The 21,522-nt window shown below is 40.5% G+C and overlaps 2 protein-coding genes across 4 annotated transcripts in view; both read left to right on the forward strand.

Moving 5' to 3' along the window:
* Positions 1–1,044: 1,044 nt before the first annotated feature.
* Positions 1,045–21,058, forward strand: METTL16 (methyltransferase 16, RNA N6-adenosine). Of its 3 annotated transcripts, none has more exons than XM_086760798.1 (10): positions 1,045–1,186; positions 1,435–1,634; positions 3,988–4,128; positions 8,089–8,204; positions 8,973–9,115; positions 12,202–12,271; positions 14,035–14,124; positions 15,012–15,185; positions 15,277–15,916; positions 21,040–21,058. In XM_086760798.1, the coding sequence occupies exons 1-9, from the start codon at positions 1,059–1,061 to the stop codon at positions 15,892–15,894; spliced, it is 1,680 nt and encodes a 559-aa protein (XP_086616924.1). In that variant the 5' UTR covers positions 1,045–1,058; the 3' UTR covers positions 15,895–15,916; positions 21,040–21,058. The 3 variants fall into 3 exon arrangements, with proteins under 3 accessions (XP_086616924.1, XP_086616914.1, XP_086616910.1); XM_086760788.1 differs by lacking the exon at positions 21,040–21,058 and adding an exon at positions 16,296–16,662; XM_086760784.1 differs by lacking the exon at positions 21,040–21,058 and having other exon boundaries at positions 15,277–16,662.
* POLQ (DNA polymerase theta) overlaps positions 18,110–21,522 on the forward strand; it is a 55,591-nt gene continuing 52,178 nt past the window's right edge. The window contains exons 1-2 of the mRNA XM_086760811.1: positions 18,110–18,329; positions 21,040–21,222. Of these exons, the coding sequence (XP_086616937.1) occupies positions 18,110–18,329; positions 21,040–21,222 (403 nt within the window). The remainder of the gene's footprint in view (positions 18,330–21,039; positions 21,223–21,522) is intronic.

The raw sequence follows: 21,522 nt of genomic DNA on the forward strand, positions 1-21,522 counted from the left end.
AAGTAAAAGAATAATAGATTATATGTTAATACTAATCTTACGGAGGTATGTTTTTGTCTGAGGAGCGATAGTACTGTGTGAAGGCAGTGAGGATCGTTCTTCCTCTACTGATGAGAAAATTTGAAACCTGGAAGTGTAAAGAGTCCAAGTTCACAACAGTCAGTGACAAAGCCAGGAGCTGAAGTCAGTTTTGATTCCCAGTTTGAGGCTTTGTTATGCCTGCATACTATTTTAATTGAGGCTGTTTGAGGTTTGTATTTTTTTTTCTTGTTTGTTTGGGTTTTTAAATCAAAGGAGACACTACAAAGCTCATTGTAATACACTTTCATAATATATGTTCAACAAGCACAACAGTATGGTAACTACTGGAAGTACATCCTCTAGGTGTGAAACTGTGCTTAAAGTGGGGCAATTCTCAGAAATCTCCAGGTATGATACCTAAGGCTGTTGGGTTTGGGTGCTTCCCTGTCCCCCCGTGTAATCCATGATTTAAAATCCAAGTTCACTGTGGAAGGTAGGCCACAAGCAGCAGGCCCCAGATAACAGCTTGGCCATTAGTGACTTCATGGACCACTTGCACTGAAATCTCTGACGATGAGGCGTTTCTGAGAACGTTAAAGAGCTCTTCAAGCTAACGAAAGTGACTGGGGCAGATAATATGTATGAATATGAGAGCCGAGGCTCCTCGTGCTGCCGAGTCTGAGCTTGCATTAGAGCGGCTGCCAAAAAACCCAGAACTTTTGAGCTGTTTACATATTTTTGTCTTTATTACTTACAGAGTATGGAACTCTGAAGCGATGATGCCCGTATGGATGCCCGTATAGCTTATAAAATACGTTGGTCTGCCCTCTATTTGGCCTACTCCGTCCCTGTCACCGCGCAGTGCTCCTCCCCCCCCCGCTGCGTCTTGGTACGCCCCAAGGGAGCCGCGGTGCGCGCCGGGAGCTGGGCGGGAGGCGTGCGCCGCTGGAGGTTGCGGGCGGGGGGAGGTCGGGCGGCGGTTGGAGGCCGTTAAAGCCGCCGCGCGCTGCCGGCCGTTCGCCGTCACCCTCCCCGCCATGGCCCTCAACAAGTCCATGCACGCGCGCAACCGTTACAAGGACAAACCGCCCGATTTCGCCTACCTGGCCGCCAAGTACCCCGAGTTCCAGCAGCACGTGCACACCACCCTCACCGGCCGGCTGAGGTAGGGTCCCCGCAGCGGCCGTTGGTGGAGCGGCGGGCACGGGGGAGAGGGAGGGAGGGAGGGAGGGAGCAGCGGCGGCGAGCGTCGTGAGGGCAGGCGGAGTAGGCCAGGCCACTCCACGCCGCGTCGCGTCTGGGCGCCGTGGAATGGCTTCCGCCGCCTCCCGGGCGCCGTGTGTGTGTGTCCTCCCCCGGGGTGTGGCGGGCGGGAGGGCGCTGGCACCCATAACTGCTGCTAGTACGTTTCAGCCTGAACTTCAAGGACCCTGAGGCGGTAAGGGCTCTGACCTGTACGCTCCTGAAAGAGGATTTCGGGCTTACGATTGACATCCCTGTGGAAAGGCTTATTCCCACCGTTCCCTTAAGGCTGAACTACATCCACTGGGTGGAGGACCTCATTGGTCACCAGGACGCCGACAAACAAGTCCTTCGGCGAGGCATTGATATAGGTACTTGAAATGTCAAAACGTCCCATTCGTTATTTTGTGACAGTGAAACTAGCTGGTAAAATTTGTTATGCATCTGTAGAGAAATGAGAAGTCTGAGAAACAAAAAAAATCTGAACTGTGCTCGCCGCGGTGGAACAGGCAGTCTGATTCCACTGGTATTTCGTTTGGCTTCTTGGTGGGTAGGATTTCTGTGCACAAACACGAGAGCAGCCATAGCAGGCATTTACTTGGCTTTTCGTGGCCTTGAACTCTCTTGGGTGTAGCTTTGTGTGGTGTACAAAGATTATGCTGCTAGTAATGCAGGCAAAAATGTCATTCTGAAAGGAATTAAAAAAAAAGATGACATTTCTCAGTCTTCTAACTAGTGAATTACGTTATATTAGCAATCTATTAAGTTTGATTTCCATGTGTACACAAGGGAGTTTGTGAGTTGCATTGCGATATTTTCTAGTATTCCTTTTAATAAAAGAATTTCTGTGCTTTCAGGTGTACTTGAGAGATGAACAATCTATCTTTTTGTTTGTTTTTCAATGCAGATGTTTTCATGAGCTAAATGTTAAGAGAGAGTTAAACCGGAAATCAAGGCAAATACTAGCAAAACTGCCTCCTGATTGTAGATGGTCAAAGATTTCTTGTATATTGTTGAAAACAAAACGTTTTTTAAACTGGACTAAACATCCACAGATGAATGTCAGATCTCTAAGATGTCTAAAACAAGCATTGTAGCTTGTTCACATCCAATATCTGTATTATTGGACAATATCTAGATGGTATCTGGATTAAGCAGTAAGTTAATGTAAACAGTTATTCAGTAGAGATGTGAATTCATTAGATATATACTGCTGCATATAGTTTAGTTTTCATTAGAAATATAAAAAGACAATCTCTGTAGGAGCAAGGAACTGTATTCCACATACAGGTAATGAAATAGACATTTGGATTCTAAATTGTTGGTGATTCTATTTAAATTATTTACAAGGTGTGCCTGTGATGGTACATTTGAATTTAGTTCACATCTTTTATTTTTGTCAATAGACTCTTCCTTTACAATTTCAAAGGTTTGTTTTTGATTATTGTTTTGTGCTGAGAGAAGCTGAAATTTCGTTTTTAACTTAATTAATGCTTGATACTAAAATGCTAAAGTTATTGACTTCCTCAAAGGTTGGGTTCAGTAATCTCAGCTACCATGCTGTTTTTTTCATTAATATTTTTTATGTTTGCTAGCATGCTTTTTTTTTAATGGGATTTTTTTAATTTTTGAAATTTATTGATTTCTATTTTTAGCTGGATTTGTGATGGCTATGAGGTTTATATCCTGATGTGGTGTGCGCACGGCTGCTTTCCTTTCACGACTTTTAGACTTGTTAGGCAGCTTTTACGTGTTTGATATTAGGTAGCATTTTTGAAAACAACTTCTGTGAACTTCATCACAGTAGATGGCTAAGTAGAAGCAACAGATCCTTTAAGTCCTCCAAATATTGCAAAATTTTCAGTTTGAGTTTGCAGTGAGCTTTGATGTTCCAACTCCGAGAAAGTGGTAAATCATCCAAGAGGGACGTTACAGGAGTGCTAGAAGTAACTACAAGCCTTTGCTTGCTGACAGACATTGTTATCTGTGTTTCAATAAGTCAATATTACAGGAGACTCTCGATAAATCTCTGAACTCACGTTTTGTGGTGGTGAGGTATTTTTCCCTTTTCTTCTTCACTTTAATCCTAAATTTGACTGTCATTGGTAATTGGATCATCTAGATACACCATAATTATGAGAAGGAATAATTTTGTGGCAGCATATATTTCTCTTTGTTTTTATCTGTCTGACTGTTTTTTTTAGATATCTTAGCTGGCACCCCTGTTGCTTTGATAGTTTTGGGCATCAGGGAAAAACAATCTGATGGGACAAAACAGAAATGTTGGGTGTTTTTTTTTGTGGTTGCTATATGCATCAAAGTAAATTATTTGTGATAGGTAATAGAAAAATGCAGAAGAAAAATATATTTGTGATAGGTTTTTGTTGGTTTTGTTCTTTTTTTTTTTTTAGTAAAACCAAAATATATTTGGTTTTCACTGTATAAATTAATCACTGTTAAAAATAGCTTAAAAAGAAGTTGATAATTTACTAGAAAATTTATTCCAGATGATTTAATTATTTTATTAGAAGTATATATTTGACAATGCTATTCACTAGCATTCACTAAAGTTCTGAGTTCACTAAAGAACTGAGTAGTAGATGATCTGTAGTCAACATTTTCTTGAAATGAGTCCTTGTTGTAAAAAGTACATAGTTAACAGCCACACTGCATGTAACACCAGAGACTTGTTTTGCCTTTTTTCATGGCTTTTCACTTCTGCAGGGACAGGGGCATCTTGTATATACCCATTACTTGGAGCAACTTTGAATGGCTGGTATTTTCTTGCAACAGAAGTGGATGATATGTGCTTCAATTATGCCAAGAAGAATGTGGAACAGAATAACTTGTCTGATCTTATAAAAGGTATGATGTCTTAAGGTATTTAGTAGCATACAAATGTTGTGACCTATTTTTGCCATGTTCAGTGGCATAACAGAATCTGTATTCCTGCCAAATATGTGCTCAGTTGTTGTTACTGGAGCAGGTTGTTTACTAAGGTCCATCTATGCTTAAGCCAGGAAGTCACAGCCTGTCTAGAATGCGCTGTGTGGATAGAAAACTATTCTTCCTTATGAAAATATGAAAGTTAAACCTTACCCTGGGGAGTTTTTCTCTCTTTGTATTATTTGTTACTGAAGTAACTCACGGGCAAGGGTACCACTGGTGGTAGCCACAGCCAGATGCTGCCTGGGAATGATACACCCTGTCACTTTTCAGCTCCTGGGCCTGAATTGTTTAGCTGAAGTTGAGTATACTACTGTAGCTAGTAACTTGTTTAGCAAGGCATTTTGGAGTCATATTAGAAATCTTTCTATATCTCTGGTGTTTTGTTTTTGTTTGGTTTTGGTTTTGTCTTTTTTTTTTTTTTTAAACCACAGTTTTTGTCACATTCTAAGAGTCTGTCTTGAAATTTTTGCCAAGTAGCTTCATTTAGAGATCATGTTGGAATATAGCCTTTGTTCTTTTAACTTCAGTGAAAAAAAAATTTAGTGATGCTAAAATCAGCAGTAATGTGGTGATGGTTTACTAATTGCATCACAGCTTCATTCTTCCCAGAGGAAAAAAGTAATATTTTTTGGCTGAAAGTGAAATACTGCTTGTAGTAATTTTCTTCCAAAGGGAATCTCTCCTGTATGTACAAATCAGAAACTAATAAACCTGGGGATTGATTGTAAACGCTAAAGAAAATTACACGGTATTCTGAATTGTGCATCCATTTTACTGGAATGGGATGAAGGTCAGAATTTGTGTACTGGTATTTGGGGGGGGGGAAAAAAATCTAATCTCTGTATGTAATTGTAGGTTAAGATATTTTCAACAACTTAGACTCTGGAAATTTTCAAACTACTTGCAAGGTAATTTAGGATTGCTCTGCGACATGATTATTACATTTTTTGCTTCCTTTTTTTTCACTTTCTTTTTCCAAATAAAAGATCACACTGTCAGTTAAATAGCTTGCTATGTAGGTGGAATGTGGTTTAACAGTGCTGTCATTTAACAAGTTTTTTGATGTCACCTTTTAAGTAACTTTACAATAATTATAGCAAGTATGTACAGTAGGCCATGTGTTACTGCTCAGTTAACATCATCTTTTTACAGAGTTCTGCTCCTTGTAGCCCCATTGCCTGCTTTTTCTACTGTAAAAACTAATGCCATGTTTTTTCTTTTTTTTTTTTTTCTTTTTTTTTTTCTTTCCCCTCCTCCATAAAATTGAAAAAGGTATTGCTAACAAGAAAGGCGGTGAAATATTCTGATAACTGTGGGCTGGGTATTTCAAAGCATTTATATAAGTAAATGTCTCCTCTGTGTGCAACAGCAACTGCTGTGTTACACCTTGGTGCCAAAAGTGTGCACTGTGCAGCTTCTGGAGATATTTAGTGATTTCTTGGAAGACTGTAACCTGAAAACCATCAGTCCAACTGATGTAATGCCTGGCTGAAGAACTTCTGGCTTTGAGTGTAATGTGTAATTGTAATTAGTAATTTGTTCTTAGTAATCTGTAATTAGTAATTACTCATTTTATTAGTTTACCATTTTTAACATTTTAAGGGGAGCAGGGGAGCAGACATCTACAGAAATAAGAAAGCATCGCACTTTAATGTCAAAAATTTTAAATGTGGACAACTTAGTATAAGGAGAAATGCTAAGTGTTTAATTTAGAAATTTAAGATGTGTTAATATATTTGTAAGTTTAACTGTCCTTTATTCTCATAGGATTTATCTTTTGACTATGAATTTCTGTACTTGTTAAAGGCTTATGACTTACAGAACTGCAGCTTTAAAGTTAGTGAGTGTTATAGGTATTATTCTTGCTATATATAACCTGAACTGTGGTAATTACCTGCTACCCTAACAATTATAGAATCATAGAATGATTAGGGTTGGAAGGGACCTTCAAAGGTCATCTAGTCCAACCCCACTGCAAGGATCAGATTGCTCAGAGCCTCATCCAGCCTGGCCTTGAACGTTTCCAGGGATGGGGCCTCCACCACCTTTCTGGGCAACCTGTTCCAGTGTTCTATAACTCGCATCGTAAAAAATTTTTTCCTAATTTCCAATCTGAATCTACCCCCCTCTATTTTAAAACCATTACCCCTCGTCCTATCGCAACAGGCCCTACTAAACAGCCTCTCCCCATCTTTCTTGTAGGCCCCCTTGAGGTACTGGAAGACCGCTATCAGGTCTCCCTGGAGCCTCCTCTTCTCCAGGCTGAACAGCCCCAACTCTCTCAGCCTGTCCTCATAGGAGAGGTGCTCCAGCCCTTTTTTCATCTTTGTGGCCCTCCTCTGGACCTTCTCCAACTGGTCCATGTCCTTCTTGTGCTGGGGGCTCCAGAACTGGATACAGTACTCCAGGTGGGGTCTCACCAGGGCAGAGTAGAGGGGGAGAATCACCTCCCTCGACCTGCTGGCCACGGTCCTCTTGATGCAGCCCAGGATGCGGTTGGCCTTCTGGGCCGCAAGGGCACATTGCCTGCTCATGTTAAGCTTCTCATCCACCAGCACTCCCAAGTCCTTCTCCTCAGGGCTGCTCTCAATCCATTCTCTGCCCAGCCTGTATTTGTGCCTGGGATTGCCCTGACCCATGTACAAGACCTTGCACTTGGCCTGGTTGAACTTCATGAGGTTGGCACGGGCCCACCTCTCCAGCCTGTCAAGGTCCCTCTGGATGGCTTCCCTCCCTTCCAGCGTGTCGACGGCACCACACAACTTGGGCACTCTATCCCACTGTCCATGTCGTCGACAAAGACGCTGAACAGGGCCGGGCCCAGCACGGACCCCTGAGGGACGCCACTCGTGACTGGTCTCCACATGGACATCCATATTCTTAGTATGATGCTAAACTGTAGTAGTAATTGTTAGAAAGAGAGGCATGCCTCCTGCCTCCGTTCTAAGTATCTTCATTCTAGGTATGTTATCTGTGAGTTGCAGGACTGGTAAAGTCTGCAAGAAATCCTGTTTGTAATAATCTTTATACATGCTTTAAGTGGACTTCATCCATATTTAAATTCCTGCTTCTCGGGCTGGAGTTCCTGTGGTCTTCAGAAGACATATGACAGGACTTGACCACAATTTCCAAGGGAATTATATAGCCTTTGGGGAAAGCCAGTGGAGGTCTAGATTGGATGTTTGCCTTCATCCTTGTGGTGGGTAAAATAAGTTGGTGGACCTTAGTAAGCAAAAAGTTTGTCCAGAAAAGAATTCTAATCTTCTTTTCTTCCATTGTGATTCTTCTACATTGTGTAAGACTACAGTTCCTGTGCAGGATGTGTAGTATTGCTAACACAGTAATTCTGCTGTATTATAAGATTAGATTTAAAGCTAATCTTGGGGCTGTGTAATTTCAATGAAAATAGCTTTATCTTTGTCTTTCTCTTTCTTAGCTTTACACTCTAGAAAGACCAAACAGTACATTTTCTTAAGTACAATTGTTGAATTCCCTATCTTTAAAAAATTGTTTAGACTGAGATTTGATTTATCTCTGAGGAGCCTGTGGGGTAATTAACTGACACTTGTGTTAATTTTTGGAAGGGCTTAAAGTGAATTTGTAGTTGTATCAGGGAACTCAGTGTAAGTGAAGCAATTCCTATTGTTTTCAACAGACTCATGTAATTTTACTACTGTGTATAAACGTACAAGCTGGTTGTATGCTAATTCTTAACTTTAAGTCTTTATTTGCGTGCTGATATTTTGTTAGTTTTTTGTAGTTGTTTAGAAAGTACAGTTTTTATACAATATATTGTTTCAAGAAACACTGAAACATAAATGGCATGCTAGCTAAAATACAAAGTTCCTTACTTACCAAATTCCTGTTTTCTGTTAGTGGTTAAGGTGCCACAAAAGACTCTACTAATGGATGCACTGAAAGAAGAATCTGAGATAGTTTACGATTTCTGCATGTGCAACCCCCCCTTTTTTGCCAACCAATTGGAAGCAAAGGTAAGCTAAACAGACTAAGTGTTTCATGTACTTCAGTATTCAGTGAGTGGGAGGGGAGCAGCGATTTAACCTCTTCCCTTGGGGAAGGTTGAGTGGAAAATCCCAAATCATAATGAAATCGCATTTAAATCTTCTCCCTCTCCATGCTCTCGCCCCAAAGGAGTTTTGAAAAACTTAACTGTATTCTTCCTAAAGTAGATGATGACCTGTAGAATTTTTTCACAAGTTCTTGCTGTCTCAGAGAATTAGTTTGGAAAGCAGACAGCTAATAAATTTGAAATCAAGTGCCTATTGCATAACAGTGGTACAGAGGAATCAGTTCCTGGCATTGTGCCTGTTTGTGTTTTTCATTTCCTTAGTGATTTGGGCAATATCTTACAGTTCTTGCAATACCCGCTGAATATAGTCAGAAACTTAACTCTGTAATAAAGGGCAGTAGAAAAGATTTAAGTGTTGAAATTGAACACCGTAGACTGTAATTGTGTAGATGCATGCAACCAGCATGTTTTACATGTATTGGAACCACATATCTCATATTAGCAGATACTGATGTGTGACAAGTAACTTACCTAAGTTTGAGATTGCAGGGAATTCACTCAGTTGTGCTTATTTTGAACGTATCTTTGTCTCTTATCCATGGTTCTGATAGGGGGAGGGTAACTAGAGGTGATGACACTTGCTACTCACTGAAGCTTGAGGCAGGAAGCAGTGCACAAAGCAGCCTAAGATTTCATTAAGTGTTCATCTCAAATGTTCTTTTTTATCCAGGGAGTAAATTCTCGAAATCCACGGCGTCCCCCTCCTAGTTCTGTAAATACAGGAGGGATCACAGAGATCATGGCTGAGGGGGGAGAACTAGAATTCGTCAAAAGAATTATTCATGATAGTCTACAACTTAAAAAGAGGTTACGGTGAGTGCTTTTGCAACCACCTTTTATCTGCCTCTTTGGCGAAAATCATGTGAAAATGGTATTTTAAGTTCGGAATGTATCTGTGGTCCAGTGGTATCTGTTTGGTTTGCTTAATAATACATACACATCAGTAATTACTCTCAATATGTGTAAAATTAATTGTTCCTGAGCATCAATTACAACTCATTGTTGGAGGTATTTAAAGGCAGAAAGCAAAAAAAGCCTATACCAGTGACACTTACAGCTTGCAGCTAAATTAGCACACATACTTGCTGAAGACAGTGTTGATTCTTAAGGGCATCTGGGATGGGAGGATTTATGACATTGCCTAGTTAACTGTTTCAGGTAGTTTCTGTCTTTTCCTGGCTGAATTTTGGTAGCTTGCACTTTGCCTACTGAAGGGCACTATTGTACTAAATGCTATCTTGGGTGAACATAAACTGCAACAAAAAACATAGCAACACCTTCTTTTGAAAGTGATAAACAGATGGCACATCTTTTTTTTGCCCCCCCCCCCCCCCACTATCAGACTTACCCTCCCCCGATGCTGTACACTGTTCCTCTAGCTCTTCTGGAAGATTCCTTCAGTCCTAAAATATAGCTGCCAGAATGCATGTGTGTATTACCACAGCTTCATCAGTGCCCTAAGCAAAGGGAATAAAACCTGCCTTTTATACATTCAAGCAGTGTTTTGTTTAGTCCTGTCTAGGCAGAGCATTGCATTACAATCTCATCTTCATCTAATACCAACATTTTTCTTTAGAATGTTGTTTTTTTTTTTTTAGTAATGGACCTGAAAAAATGAAGAATATATTCAGTTTTGGAAAAACAAAGCAAAGCAAAACTGCATTTGGCTGTTAGAAATGCTTCTGTCTTGTAGTGCTTTGAAGAAAAAAAGGTTGAGAAGGTTTGCAGAGATTGCAGTCTCATAAACGTTGAAACTTTTTTTTTTAAATTTGATATCCTTCCTTTCTTTGTCACCCCTGAAATCTTATAAAAAGGAGATAGACAGTATGGCAGAGTGATAAAATAGATGTTTTCATGTTCAGAAGTGATTACAAGCCAAAAGAATTGAACTTTAAATAATTCTTGCAGTCTTTTTTTTTTTGTGCCAGCAAGAGCACTGAAAAATAACTGGTATTCCTGTCAAAGTTTGTAGGTAGAATATTATTTTAGGCTGCTTGATGTAGAAGAGCTTTTAGATGTATATGTTCTTATTCATGTCTAAAATAAATACAGTGATTTTTTCAAAACTAAGTATAAGCTGAAACAGTTGTTCTGAACTTGGTCAGTCATATAGTGGGTGAGGGGAGGCAGGTCAGAGAGGAAGTAATGGTATACATGTGTATATTTTAAATGTTCTTCCACTTGTAGCTGAATGTTTTTATTCTTTTTACATGTTCTTTCTGATATGTAGTGGTTTTATTCCATCAGCGTGGTTTTCACAGGACTATGTGATGTACTGGAAATATGGAAATACTGTGATCTGTAAAGCACATATATACATTTGAGGACTTAGTTGCTTCTGTAGGATAGGGGTAGGGATGGATCTGTGATGACTTCTGGAAATACAATAGCAACATGGTTTCTGGTTCCATGGTGTGTGTAGATCCACAGGAAACTTGCATTTGATAAGTTGCTGTTTGAGGACCTTGAAAGGAATGGCAAATGCAGTAGAGAACTGACTGATGTTACTCTCAAGGCAAGAACTCTTTGCCTTGAAAGGTGATGTGAAATTATGAGGAATGCATCATTCCTGTATTGTTTCTCTTGGCAACACCACTCCTCTAGGAAAGAGGAGGCTATCTCTTGATCTGATAAATTGAGAGCATATGGCATAGAACATGCTAACTGTGTATCGTATTTAGGGAAAATAAGCTCTGCCTTTGGGGGTAGGAATGATCCACTTTATATTTTTGAATAAAATACCTTGGAGAGTCTGTTACAGAAAGAACAATTTACTTGAAATACTGTTTCCTATTTTGTTAGAGATAAGGTTTGGCAACTCTACCAACGGATGTGAGTAATGAACTGTTAGAGACTCCCTTGGGATGGGACATGATCTTGACTTATTTTTTCCCCCATCCTCACTTCAGTTAGGAGTCGCAGGTTCAGTATTCTGTAATTTTGGGAAAGATGTGTGCTTTAGTTTTGCTAGAATTTTGGGGGTTTAATTTAAGTATTGCTGCATGAAATTCTGTATATTGCATTATACAGGAAGGCAGTTTAAATAATTGTGCTTTAATACCACTGATATTTTGTGGGGTTTTGTTTTTTAGTTTACAGTATATTTAATTTGTATATATGAGCAATTTAGAGTGCTTGTCTTCAATTTCGATGCACAATCTTGAGGAAACTGTTGCTTGATAACTTGGAATTCCAATTTTTGTACTTCAATACAGTATTTTTATGAATGAGCTTTTTGGATCCAGTCATCAAAAAATATGGAAGAGGGGATTGTAGAGCTTGAATAGTAAATTAGATTAAAAACAGAGATGTAATGTTTGGGGATATTGACGATGCGGAGCTGGGTGGTAGGAAAAGCTCTACCAAAAGTGGGAAGATAAATTTCTTTCCTTTTTTCCCCCCTCTGTTGGTTTCCTTATGAAATATGGGGTAGGTGATGGAAGCCTGGATAACGAGTTATGAATGAACAGAAGTAGTAGTCAGTAGGTCTGCTTCTGAGGCGCAAGTGCTTGTCAATAGTTGAATATTCCTTTTTATTCTGATTCATTCTCCAAAGAAAGTGGAGAAATTGAAGAAAAATATTGTAAGGGGTAACATCTCCACATAATTAAATTCACTCTTTGAAACAGGTTTCTGGGTTGTTTAAGCATGGTTTCAGTAATAGACTTAATCTACTTCCCAAAAACTTGAAAAAAATTCTGCTGTCCAGTCTGTCTTTGTTCCAATTAATGTTGTCCTATGTCCTGGTTTCTGTTTAAGAGTGTGATTATTTTGTTGTTCTTTTGTTTTTAGATCTCTTACTGTTCTTGCAGGTTTCTGATACAAGTAGTCCTTTCTGGTAGTTGCCATTTTCAGTTGATCTGCATTTGTAAAACACTTTGTTAATGTGTTCTTTGCAGATGGTACAGTTGCATGTTGGGGAAGAAATGCAGTTTAGCACCATTGAAAGAGGAGCTTCGAATCCAGGGGGTGAGTTTGTATATGGTCCGTGTATGTCTTGTATATGTTCTATACAATATATACTGTGTTCCAATGCATGTGGGTCATTATTATTGAATTATTTTACTGACTTTTTTATTTATGAGAAGAAACTGCAATTCCTTGTTAGGGAAGCACTCAAAACAGTTGAGATTTAATTATTGTAGGTTCAAAGCTGATAGATAAGTAGCACATACCATCTCCAGATTTTTGTCTTTATCGTGTGTAGAAGCATGTCTTTGTCCATTCTACAACATACAAGCTTCCTGCTTTAAAATAGCCTTCACAGGGCTGTTATTAAAAAAAAAAAAGATTCTAGCTCTCTTTCCTCTTAGCTAACATGAAGTCTAGCAATTTGGTTGATCAAAGCAATTGTGACGTTATTTAAGTAGCAGTATTTTTTGTTTGTGTTCAGTTCTGTCACCAAGTAAAATCAAACCTTGTGCTACTGTTCTTATGCAAAAAGGCTATGCAAAGGACTTCTGGAGATGGCATAGTCTTCTCTAATTTCCATACAAAGAAAGTGATTGTGAGATCTGTCCTTCTATATGATGGGAGGGGTGAAGGAAAGAGAATGTGTGGTGAAATCAGTTCCCAGAAAGATGAACTAAAGGCCCTAGGGAATCCTTAATCTCAATGCCAAGAACAGATGCTGAGCTAAGCACCAATTTCAAGTATCTGACTATTCCCTCTTCTTGAACTGTTGCACCTCAGTCTTAATAAAGTGAGAGAAATCCTTGCGAATGTTGCATAGAAAAGCCAAGTTTTCCTTTTGTGTTTTTCTTTAAATTACCAATTTCATTTTGTTCAGGTTTGTAATCTTTGCTGGGAATATGTTCACTGTAACCAAGTGCAGGCTATGTTGTTCAGGTTAGGATGCAGGATAAATGTTCCGAAGAGTCCTCCACTTATTGTTGAAACTGTCTTGACATTTGTTGTATTTATTGGAAATTTTGATAGAATTGAGAATCCAAAGGCAGGAAAAGTTCTAGGATAGAGACACCTTTTCCTCTGTCTTTTTGAAGGCATTTCTCAAAAGTAAGAAATTATTTTATTTTTCTGTGCGGACCTGAGGCTTATGCTCTGGAGCTGATAATTCAGAGTGAGGTGGAGTGGTTGGCATTTATCCTTGCTAGTATTTAGCACATTCTCCATACCGTACATAAATACCTTACAGCATCTGTGTGTGGAAAGACTGGTTAACACTAGCATTGGATCTGAGTTTTATATTTAAAAACAGTGTGTGTTCAGACTTGATTTTTTGGGGCAAAGATCGAGAAGTGTTTCTGGGCACATTTCTGCTATTCACAGGCAGATGAATACTTGGCTTCGTAGCCCTTTGTTGCCTTTGTTCTATGTTCCTTTGCTACAGCAATGAGTTCAGTATTCAAGTGTGGAACAGGAGCAGGTTCTGAACAAGGAGAAAGGATGTACTTTTTTGCAGAACCAGAATGCAGATGTGTGCTGTAGGTGTGCTGGATCGTTGCTCAAAAAGGGTCATGTGTGTTGCTAAACTTGAAGCTCTGAGAGGGCGTAGTGCAGAGATGGGATATCCTGGGCACAGATACCAGTCTCGGCACTGACCAGCTTCAAGTGGCACTGACATCCACGAGTCATGGCAGAAGGAATCTCCATTTCTGTTATGAGGAAATAAATATGCTAACTTTGTAATTTTTTAAATTTTGAAAATATGTGCAGTAAACCAATGTTGTTTATTAATATGAAATGAAGTTTTGTTTTCCTTCTTTGCATAGGTTCCTAAAGTTACTCATACTGAATTCTGTCAAGGACGCACCATGAGATGGGCACTGGCATGGAGTTTCTATGATGATGTACAAGTACCTGTGAGTAGCTTAGTTTTGGTTTGCTCTTGATTGTGTGTGCCTCTTATAGCTCATTAGGCCCTTCCTCAAATAACTGCTGTGAAACAACTGTTCTCCTTCAGACTGGAACATTGGATGCGCGGGGCTGTATAGACAGTGGGATTTCTTAACTGGCTGCCAGTCTGTTAGCAGTTGTTACATGTGATTCATTAATGACGTACGTTTAGGGAGGAAAAGAGAAGCCTATGCAGGAACTTCCTGGGGTTTCAGTGAAAGTAAGGGTTGCTTGTAACTTACTTCAAATAGCAATTTAGTAGTATTAAAATATGCTAGGTTTGGGGCTAGATTTGAACTTTAAACTTCTCTCTGAGAACTTGGTTTTAATTTACTGTATAGATTCTGTTACCAAATAGATATCAACATGTCTAGCTCAGACTTGGCTACATGAACCTAAGTGGAGCTTGTTCACTGTAACTAATGTGAGCCAGTTGCTTTTTTGGATCCAGATGTAAATATACTGTAAGATAGGTATAGACAATAACCAACCTTATAGAAGATGCAAATAAACTTTCAGTGAACTTGGATCAAAATGTGGATATTAGCACTTGACCTCTATTCCCAAGAACAGCCATGCTTTTGTGGCTCACAGCTGGTAGTTCGAAGGAACCACTGAAGCTTTTTGCCTAACATCTGAAGATAAACTCCCTCTGTCCACCAGGCTAACATAAAGTGCATGATCCTGTTAGCTGTTTTTAATCTAAAACTCTTTGGAGTGAAGTGAAACTCAGGCCATGTCAATGACTGCTTAGTGGCTTACGCGATACTCTTAATCCCCATGTTTTCTGAGTACAAAAGTCATCCCACTAATGCTGCATAGCTTTGTAATTTTTTTCTTTTCTTTCTTCTAGTCACCTCCGTCTAAAAGAAGAAAATTAGAAAAACCCCGAAAACCAATTACATTTATGGTCTTGGCTTCTACAGTCAAAGAGTTATCCGTCAAAGCGGCAGCTATGGGCTGGGATGCTGTAGAAGCTATTGCTGTGGTTAGAGCCTGGGTAGAGAAGATTCTCACTGATCTGAAGGTACAGTATTAAGTATTACATGTTAAAACAGCATCCTACTTGAAAGCATAACTGGAGGGATAGTGTGAAGTTCTGCTGTTTTCTGCAATAGGTTCAGCATAAACGTGTTCCCTGTGGAAAAGATGAAGTTAGCCTGTTTGTGACTGCCATTGAAAACTCCTGGATTCATTTGAGGAGAAAGAAACGAGAGAGAATAAGGCAATTAAGAGAACTTCCTCGAGCTTCTGAAGGTACTCTGCAAGCAATGGAAGAGGAAAAAAACAGCCAGAAGAGTGTGAGCAACAATTCGGACTGTGAAAACCCCAAGACTGAAGACCTTGAAACGGGGTTTATGGCACCTGATGAGGATGTCCACTTGACCGCAGGTGACGAGCTAACGGAAGAATCTACTGCCAAAGAAGAACACAGTGAGCATGTGAAGGAGGAGGAGACAGAAGCAAAGCAGACAGAAACATCATTTAGCAAAGGTTCCAGTAATGCAAAGGAGGAACCTTGCCCTTCTGAGGAAGCTAGCAATCTGACAGTTGAAAAAGAACAAAGTCCCAAAGAACTTAATAGATGTTTTCTCTTTAAGTGTTTAATCAATGTGAAGAAAGAAGGAAATGATGTATTAGCAGAAATGCACTGGGTTGAAGGACAGAACAGAGACCTGATGAACCAGCTGTGCACATACTTACGGAACCAAATTCTTCGACTGGTTGCTAGTTAGCCCTTTTTCCTGCTTTGGTAAAGTAAGTCAATCCTCAAATTTTGTAAACTGTTTTTAATGGATTAAAATTTTCAGTTAGCAAAACCTGTTTTTTCCCCTTTAAAAAAAAAAAGAGTAAAATGGAGATAGAAATCTCCTTTAATATTTTAAATATCTTTTTCAAAGCTGTGAGGAGTACATGAAGTGTCCTTCACTGAACATGAAGAGATGGAGAAGTAATAGATTTTGTGCTGCAGTTGTAAAATTACATGTTAAAGTAAAACATGTCTATGCTGTGACTTTCAAATATCAGCAGTGCTTATTCTGGTCTTTTTTTTCTGGTGCAATAGAGTTATATATTGTTACTTAGTAGTAGTCTTTACTGAAATATTTTCTTCAATATTTTTTCAATACTAATGCAGGAAATGGTTCGTCTGCTGTGGGAATTGTTTTCTGCAGCGGGGAGCCTTCAACTAAGTATTTAAGTATGCCTCTCTTCCCTTTAATGCATTTAACCTTTGGTCAACAGAGTAGGAAGATGAATACATTCTCTAAGTGTCAATTCATTAAAATAATCGCTTTAGAAAAACCGTGTGTTGTACTTTTCTGGTGCTTGGGCTTTGAAACACAGAAGAGCCTACTATTAGCATCTGGTTTTGTAAACTTTGTTTTAACAACAAAATAAGCTATTGCAGCTGCTTGGTTTAAAGAGGATTTAACTATGTTGACTCTTCCATTAGACCATTCCTAATGCTGATTCAAATACAACTGTCTGAAGTGGCAGCAGTATTCTTAAAGGATTTTGCTTTCATTTAATCTTAAGAGATTGCTTTAACGACAGGAATGAGAGCACATGCTCATGTTCATAGGCCAGAAATTCCTTATGCAGGACAAAGATAGGTACAGAAGCTTTAGGCTGTTGCGAAGGAAGACAACTGGAAAGAAGGCTGTTGCTTCCACACCTGCCTCCCTAGTCCTTTTTACCACCAGCTGTTTTCCCAGTGTTTCTGGGCCAGTGAGCTGTTCCTGTGAGAAGAGAGGCTGAGGGACATGGGTCTTGGATACCTCAGAGAGGGTGCGTGTGTGTGTTTGAGATTTTGAGCACTGGCACTGCTTTGCATGAAGTCAGCCTTCCAAGCTGTGATCCATTTCTCTGTAGAGAACTATGGAACATGGAAAGTTTTTCAGAGAGAGTGGGTATGTGTGTGTGTGTTACTCAAAATAAAAGATGCACTCCTGGTGGACAGAAGGAAATACTGCATATGTTTAGGCTACTGGAGCAGTTTTGAATGTTCAGCCTTAGTTGCTAAGATTTCTGGAAAGATCAGTATGTTTTCTTAAGTTGAAATTAAAAGCAACTTAGAAAAGCCCTTATTTTCCCCCCTGTTGTTAAACATTGTATATCATGCTTCTTAGCACTTCTGCAAGTGATGGACAAAGACTTGCATTTTTTGGGTATTGCAGAATTTTCACAGAACTGCTTCTGATGTTCATGTCATGGGGGAGAGATGAAATTAGTCCTACTCTTTTAGAATCTGAAGAGGTTCTTTTGGCTAGCTGAGCCATTAAAAACAGAAAGCAAGGCTGTTTGTCCTTTGTGCTGTTCCCTATTTATCATTTCAGTCTGTCTTTGTCCAAGTGCTACAAAGTAAGCCTGTGTGCAGACTTCATTACCTTGTTTCATTAATTACCTCTGCCACCTATACATCAGGAGTAATGTCTGAGTGTTGCTTGAACAAAGCCAGACATTTTTATAAAGAAAACCAGTAGTCTGTGTTTTGGATGGCTGTTCTAGAAATTCAAGTGTCTTGGCACTTTATTTAGTACAAATGCTTTGGCAAAGGTGAGTGTGGCACTAGGAATGCTGCTCCTGAGGGTAAAGAATAGCAATTAAAAATGGTGATCGGTGTCCAATTGTAGAAGCAGCACTCTCTGAAGAGTTTGAAGTTACAGGGGCGTGCAGGGTGACCAGACGGCTCGGGCATGCCGGGGTGTCCTGGGTACCCAGTTTGCCGCGGGACCATCTTCGCCACCTGGAGCACACAGAGGCGGCACCGCTCCTGCCCGTTCCCTGCTCGCGCCTTGGCCGCGGGTAGCGCGGCCGCCGCCCGGGGCAAGGACACCGAGGCGGCACCGAGCCCGAGCTCGACCCCGTCGGCAGCCGCTAGGGGCTGGGGAGCTGCCCAGCGGCCGCTCTGGGTCGGGCCGCGCGGGGCGGAGCGGAGCTGGGGTTTGAATGGCGCGGCGGGAAGATGGCGGCGTCGCCCCTACCGGCGTCGCCGCAGCTTCGGCCGCGGGGCTCCGAAGCGGCAGCTCGGGCGGTCCGGTCCCCTGCCGCGGGGCGGGGAAGAATGCCCTGCTCGGCCCTGCCGCTCCCTGCCGGGCTGTGCTGAGCCCCCCGCCCGGCCTCGACCTCTCTCTGTGCGGCAACGGAAGCCCCGGCGTCAGCTCGGCAGGTACCGGCGTAGGAGGGCGCGGCTCCCTCTTCCTTCCCTTCCCTCGGTCCCATAGCGCAGCGCGGGGGTTCGGGACGTGCTGGGTGAGGGGGAGCGGGGCTGGCCCGTGAGGCAGCATGGCGCTGAGGGGCCTCCCGCCGGCGGTGGTCCCGGGCGGGCCCGGGGCGGTGCTGGAAGGAATCGAGGGCCTTCTGAGCCCCTCCCGGCCCAGGGTGCGGGGCCTTTGCCCTGTGGACGACTCGGGCGAAAGCACCGTCGCTTTGCGCGTTCCTTTCTGCCTTGAGGGTAGCGGCTGGAGCTGAGATACGTGCTTATGTTAACGAGGGTGGGAGCGCAGCAATACGGATCGAAGGATCTTCCTGCCCTTTTCACTGTTTAGTTAAGAGAGGTAAGAAAGTGTTATGTTCTATGCACGCTTCTGAAGTCGGGCTTGTATCATTGACTGTCACTTAACAGTAGGCCTTATTCTTGATTTGGCCTCTAGGTGGTACCATAATACAACAATCAGTATGGTCTGTATTCTTTGGTGTGTGACGCAAGGTTTACCTATGCTATTAAATTGATTCAAGAATACAGTAAACGGATAAAATGTATTGCATCTAGAGGCATCACTTTAAGTGGTCCTGGTTGGTGCTCTGATACCTGCAAATGCAGAAAAGTGTAGTAGGTTTTTTTTTTAATATGACACTTGTTTATGTACACAACATGTTATATAAATATCCTGTGGCAAGATGTCATATAAAGTGGTCCTGCCGTGGCTTAAGACCGCTTAAAGTTATGCTTCTACATGCAGTACGTTTTACTAGCTTACTGTGCTGTCAAATCAAGAGAGAAATTAAGTTGTATATAGCATCAAGATGTATATAACATCTGAAATCAAGATATTCTTGTAACTTTCTCTTCTGCAATTTTTTGTAACTCTTTAAAACATTTACATGTCTCGGCCTCTTTTCCAGTCGTGTCACATCTTCTCCCTCATGTGATTAGGCTCTGCAAGAGATGATTTTGTCAGCTCCTGCAAACGGAGCTGAGCAAGGCAATACACATATTTCTGTAGGACAACTCAAAGATGATTCAGTAAGCGACACTCCTGTGTACAAATAGCTCCACGTTCTGGAAGAGTTTTCTTTCAGAGAAATCTAATGCTCAGTGCTTTTAACCAACGATGTGTATCTTCCTCATTTTGACTATTTCTTAGCATTTTTCTAGTAGGTAAAAAAGAAATTCATGTAGTGGTATATACTTCTGTTCATAACTCTTCAAGAATCTTGAAGGCACAAGTTTTTAAACTCATGTTCAGTGTTAATCTACAGATACTCTTCAAACAGCAGAATCACATAATTGTTTACTCATTCTGTCTTTTACATGTAGTTCATTGATGTTAACATTAGGAAAGAACTTGAGATCCCATCATGTAGGTTTTGGGTTTTTTTTCTTTGTATGATTTTGAGTTCTAATTCTGCTGTATTAGTCACATTTCAGGACAGACAAATCTGGTCTCTAAATTCCCTTTAGGAAGCTTGTTCTGCTGTGTGGCATACTGCTGTTCTCTCCTGGTAGTGCTTGACTTTTTGTTTAGTATTTGTATAGTACTTTGACTACACAAAGCGAACCAAAGCTTCCAGAGCTAAGCTGTATCAACTTAATATATTTGTGAGAGGGAAAGTGATCATGAATCAGTGACAGCTAGGTTGGGATTTACCTCGAGAAGGCAGTTGAAATTTTTTGTATGTTGAGAGTAAAAATACTGACTGCTTATGCATACTAGTATCTCTAATCTAGCCTGCCCTTACGCTGTCAGCAATGGCGGGAAATTTCTTTCAGAATTTTTTGAATGTGCAAGTAGAGGAACGGGTATATTAGGGTCAGTACACACAATTACTTGTTTTATTTTGTCCTGATTTGACAATGTCTTTCACAAAATTATGGGAACTGCTATGGGAACTATATAGTCATGGGTCATAGGGGAGGCATTACTGTGCATCAAAAACCTGTTTTCTGTCTCAGATGAGGAAAGGGACAAAAAGTTTGAGTTTTCTTGATGATTTGGAAAAAGGGAGGAGAAGAGGATGGAGGAGGCAATATCTGTAGCCAACACAAAATTATTTAAGGTTATATAGATAAAAGGTAAGCAGCAAGGAACTTAAGCTTAAGGAACTGGCAATGTGGTGCAAATACTGTTGATAAACTGGAGTGACACACATTGTGCAGAATAGCTTGAGCTGGTTATTTGGTTTATGTTTTTAAAATTCATCTGTAAAGCAAGAAAAAAGACTAGGCAGTTCTGTAATCTGTAAGGATTCCTGAAGTCTCTGTAGGAATGATTTTAAAAAGGAAACAGTCTGGATAAGGATGAGATGCTAAATACATGCTGTTATATTAATCAGTGCTAAAACTCTTTGTTTGAGTATGTATTTGATAATAGCTGCTGTGTCTCAAAAGCAAATATCAGAGCACGAGTTTGGTGAAGAAATGATTTGAATGTGGAAAACCTTGAAAAAACAATTGAAAAAATGATGTGAGGAGATAAGAAGAATGGTGAAACATCCATAGGAAATACTGGAAAATATAGGGAAGATAGTTTCTTATTACGTTTTTTTTCATAATACAGGAGTTGTAGAGAAGTTTGACCTTTAGGTATATAACCTAAGTGGCCTCCAATTCAAGGTTGATACTTGAATTTTAAATTTTTTTATTTTCTCCTCCCAAGGGCAATATCAGCAGTTAAATATTCCTGAAGACCAAGCAGACAAGTTGCTCCTTGCGAGCTGGGGTCTTCCCAAAGCAGTTCTGGAGAAATACAACAGTCTGGGAGTAGTACAGATGTTTGGATGGCAAGCAGAATGCCTAATGCTTGGACAAGTTCTGGAAGGGAAGAACCTAGTTTACTCAGGTATGTAAACATCTGACCAAACCAGTCCCCCTTAGCTTTCCCAGTGTCATTTACAAGAACATATCGGTGCTGAAGGGTGCTGATCTGGCACATAAAAAGGTCACAATCTTCTTTTTTTCTGGGGAGACCCCATTAAGATCTGTCCCATCACTGTACCTCAGGCCTTTCTGGTTGTGAGGAGAGACTTTTTTCCCCTATTTCCTCTGTTAATGTTACTTTAGAAACTGATAATTAGGAGTCAGTTCATGATGACTCTCTCTTTTTTTTAATTACAGACTATATCATCCAGGAACTGAGTGA

The sequence above is a fragment of the Chlamydotis macqueenii genome, chromosome 1 (assembly GCF_036417535.1).
Source record: "Chlamydotis macqueenii isolate bChlMac1 chromosome 1, bChlMac1.mat, whole genome shotgun sequence".
Classification (NCBI taxonomy): domain Eukaryota; kingdom Metazoa; phylum Chordata; class Aves; order Otidiformes; family Otididae; genus Chlamydotis; species Chlamydotis macqueenii.